Source organism: Lipotes vexillifer, unplaced genomic scaffold (assembly GCF_000442215.2).
Source record: "Lipotes vexillifer unplaced genomic scaffold, Lipotes_vexillifer_v1.1 scaffold914, whole genome shotgun sequence".
Classification (NCBI taxonomy): Eukaryota; Metazoa; Chordata; class Mammalia; order Artiodactyla; family Lipotidae; genus Lipotes; species Lipotes vexillifer.
In genome coordinates, this window is record NW_006780388.1 from 2,127,853 (window position 1) to 2,132,228 (window position 4,376).

A 4,376-nucleotide genomic window follows, 5' to 3' on the forward strand; every position below is an offset into this window, starting at 1 on the left:
TGCAACGAAGTATCCGTACTTTTAAAAAAGTCTCTTGAAGATGATCTCCTTGGCCCAAGGGATGGGGGCACAATACCATCAAGAGATGATGGGTGAGGGCCAGGGGCTGGTCCAGCCGAGGCGGGGAGACAGGCCTGTGCTGCTCTAACCTGCCAGCCCCAGGCTGAACAGTGACACAGGCGGCAGGCCCGGGGCTGCCGCAAGCCCAAGGCGGCGCTTCCGCAGTAGTGGCTCTTCCGTGCATTTTAAGACACTAACAGTTGTTCTGCTCATTCATAAATACACAATTTTATTTACTATTTTCAGGGGAAACTTAGGCATTAAACTGTAAGCTGATAAAATACGGATACCTAAAAAAGTACAAAAGTATAAATATTCCCTTACAATAAATTTTAGTGAATTAAGTCTTAATATCTTTAAATTAAAAAAAAAACCCCAAGCCTATCTATTACGTCAAGGTCACAAATCAAACAACGCTAAACGGCCAGCAGCGCCCCACTGGTACACCCCGAGGCCAAGGAGGGGCTGCCCAGCCCCCGCGCGCTCCACCGGGAGGACAGGTCACCAGGGCCAAGTGTGTCCTACAGAAAGATTGCTATAAACGGATGAAGCCAAACATTTAACAACATACAACAGACCTTACAAAAGGAGGAGGTAAGTCCTAGGTGCTGGAGAACTTGGTTCATCAGGTAATATTGGCAAAGGAGAAGAGGGCACAGGCAAGAAGCCTCTGGAAGTGTCTGGAACCAGACAGTGGTCGGTAGGCACAGCTCCCCTGGAAGCTGGAGGTCAGGAGGCAGAGCCACCTGCCCGGCCAGGCCCCCCAGATGGACAGGCCCCACGACCAGCTGAGGAAGGTCTGTTCTCAAAGCATGCGGACAGCGGTTTTCAAAGGAATCCCGATAGCTCCGTCAGGTCAGGGGGCAGGGCCCGTGCAGCCTGTGCCCCCACCGCCCCAGAAACGTCAGAGAGAACTGCATAGTTACACGAGAGAGCCGGCGAGAGAGAGATGTTTGTGATGTGCTGTAAACATCCAATTTCCAATGTGACCTGGAGTTTCAGCTCCAGAAGCCGGGTGGACAGGCTTCCCGCCCCGACCTCCATCCCAGGCGAGACCAAGGCACTGATGGGCGCCAGCTCCCCCTGAGCCCCAAGGTGGGTCAGACGAGGTAAAACTTGTACCTCCCTTTACATGTCTTAACAGATCAGCCCAAAAGGCAGCAGCACTTTTAGGCATTTCTAAGAAGTGAAAGCACTGGGTTGTCTATCCACAATTGGAAAGAAAGGATGCAAAGGTCTCTCGCCTGGAAACTACAAATGGAGAAGCCTTGGCTGTGCCAGGCCGGATCAGGCCAGTGGAGCCCAGCTCTGAAGGAGGACCGGGAAGTAGTGAACACGCGGAGGCTGGGAGAAACCACCAACCGGTCACGTCTGGGAGGCACAGCAGACCCCCTGCCCTGAGGAAGAGGGCCTGGTGCATGCCAGGGTGACCAGCAGGCACCCAGAGCCCAGGGCCGTGGTGCTGCGGCCACTTCCTACCAGCAAGGCCCAGGCTCCGTTACAGACTGTTTATGTAGCACCAAGAACGCTGTCCTTTAAATGATCTTCGGTGATTAAAGGGTCAGTCAGGAGCGCCCTGCCTCAGGCCTGAGCGGCACTTGTGAAAACCAAGCGGAGGTCCCTACAGAGACGCCTGCCCAGGCAGCATGCCACCTCTGAGTGGCGACGCCCGGCCTCAGACAGCTGGTCCTGTCTCTCACCACCCACCTCAGAGGCAAAAAAAGGATTCACACCCAGATCTCTAGAGAAATTGTCAAAAGCAGGTTTCTTCTCACGGCCAAGCTTCCTCGACATGGCAGATCATTGCATCTTGGGAAAAGGTAAAACGTCTCTTCAGTTGTCAACACTGTGTTCCTCACATCCTTGAACCCCGTTCTTGCAAAATCTGAAAATGCCAAATGCAGACAATGAGGACTCGGGCCCTGAATGGAAAGGCAGCCTGCAGCCGGGAGCTTCATGGCCCTGAGGCCAAGTGCCCTGCTTGGGGGTGGAGCCCACCGCAGGCCAGGGTCCGAGAACGGGGACCCCGTTGTGCAGGCCTAGCTTGCCCACCTCCAGGCCGCACACAAGGGGCAGGCCTCCCAGCTCTCCACCTCTCCACCCGAGCCTGACATCACCATGCCTGGGAAGTAGTGAACCTGTGGAGGCTGCGAGAAACCACAGAGCAACCACGCCTGGGAGGCAGCAGCAGACCTGTCCTCAACCCAGTGCCTCCCGGGCCTCCTGAGACATGCGGCAGGGCTCCGGGGGGATGACTCCTCATTGAGGCCCCAAGGACTTCTGGGCAGCATCTGTCTCGATGGCCTCCTGAGGATGGGAGGCTCCCTGCTCCCAAGGGTGCGAAAGCCCACCTGGCGGTTTAACTGCCCACCGACTCCCGATTTTCTCTCCAGCCCAGCTTGATCCCGGGCAGAAGACACAATGTGTGCAACCAGGGCCCCCTGGGCCCCCAGCCCAACCTGCCCCTTTTCTTTCTTCTATGCCCCATCGTAAACCACATCCCTTCCACCCTGCAGCCACACACCCAGAAACCTGGGCCCCTGGGATTGCCGTCACCCCCACATCGATACGTGCCAGCTTGCTTCCTACACTGCCTGGCTGGGGTCACATCTTCTGTAAATGGACCACCCCCCTTGAGGGTGCCAGCCCCCTCCTTGCTACAGCCAGACAGGACTCTCTGGGACACACACTTGACCCCACTGGGGGACCCTGCCAACCCTCGGCCGCCATGCTTGAGCCTCTCCCTCCCACTCCTCCTCAGCACCTCGGAGCCAGAGCAGCGCCCCCACCCGGGCTTCTTCACCACTGGAACCATCCATGCCTCCCATCTTCCCCCAAATCAAGCTGCGAGCTCCTCAAGGCCACAACCCCATGGGAGCCAGGGGAGACTCTGGAGCTGGCAAAGTGTGCTGTTTCGACACGTCAAGCATGGCTACTGAGCATCAAGTAACCAGGACAGAAAGGCCACGCGTCCCGGCCAAGCCCAACCATGCCCAGACCAGTGCTGTAAGATGACCCTCCCTGCGATCCCACTGGCAGTGAGAGTGGCCTCCCGGGGGCATTTTCCACTTGAATTTCAGAGCTGAGAGAGATACGGCCCCGAGGACACTGTGTGTTGCTGAGCCCTGGACCCAGTGCAACGCGGGGACATGCCTGGAAGGGGCCCGCCCTGCTCATGACAGGCCCAGCTCACACGGATGCCCAGCCAGAGTGAGGCCCTGCGGGCACAGGCAGACTTCTCAGGCTCATGGCCAGTGGCCACCGGCCCTGACTCCTGCTCACTGTCAGGGCAGCTGTCCAGAACCACACGGCCCATCTCTTACGTCCCCCGAGGGCTTGTTCAAATGACTCAAGAGAAGCCCAAGCTCTCCAGCCTGTCCCCTGACGGCCCCCCATCCCTGTGGTTCCCCAGGCCTGTCCCTCTCTCTCTGACAGCTCCGAGGCCGTCCAGGCAGCACACCCTCTTGCCCACTGCCCATTCCCCTGTAGGTGCACCTTCCACTGTGCTGGGGGAACAGCACCCCAGGCTGAAGGCCCCTCCTCAGGCCAGACAAGGACAAGCCCCTAAGCTCAGCAGCACTCGCCCGCTCACTGGGAAAGCCCAGGAGGCCCCTGTCGGAGGGACATGGTCTGAGGACGTGACTTGGGGTGAGGGTGGGTCCCCACTCAGCCCTAGAGGACCCTCTGGCCCCCATGGCACTAGTCCCAGCCCCAAGAAGGTCTGCCACCCTATCATTGTGGCTGTTTGCAGGGAAAGCTGGAGTTTGGGGGGCCATGAAGCCGAGAGCTGCTCACTCAGTGGGAGCCCAGCAGAGCAGACGGCGTCCGAGTTCACAGGCCTCAGTGGTGGAAAGGACAAGGCCCACGTAACTACCACGCGGCCTGGGAGCGAGGTGACAGCACAGGAGGGGCCGCCCTGCCAGAGCCAGAGCCCCAGTGACTATCTCCTAACAAGGACAGAAGACCCCTCCTGGGACCTGTGATGGTCACAGCCCGTCTGCCCTGGAAGGAGCTCTCACTTGGGCTGCCGCCCACAAGAAGGCCTGAGCTGGGCCACAGGGACTGAGCAGGCTGTTCATGGCACATGGCACCCCCGCCCCCCGCCCCAACCCAGCGGACCCAGGGGCCAGGGCCACTCCAGGGCTGCCCTGCCATCAGCCCACCTTGCCCCTCCCACAGCCCAGACCCTGGCAGTCAGGGCCACTAAAGCGGCTCCTGCCAGCAGATGTGAAGTCTGTAACTGGGGGCGGGGGGTGGGCAGTGCTGCTGAAAGAAGCTCCTCCTCCCTCCTGGAGGTTGGCTCCTCTGTCCCTGCC

General features: G+C 59.1%; 1 protein-coding gene across 1 annotated transcript in view; it reads right to left on the reverse strand.

Moving 5' to 3' along the window:
* Positions 1 to 1,915: 1,915 nt before the first annotated feature.
* Positions 1,916 to 4,376, reverse strand: part of KCTD5 (potassium channel tetramerization domain containing 5) — a 26,568-nt gene continuing 24,107 nt past the window's right edge. Inside the window, exon 6 of the mRNA XM_007453521.1 lies at positions 1,916 to 1,945. Coding sequence (XP_007453583.1) covers positions 1,916 to 1,945 — 30 coding nt within the window. The remainder of the gene's footprint in view (positions 1,946 to 4,376) is intronic.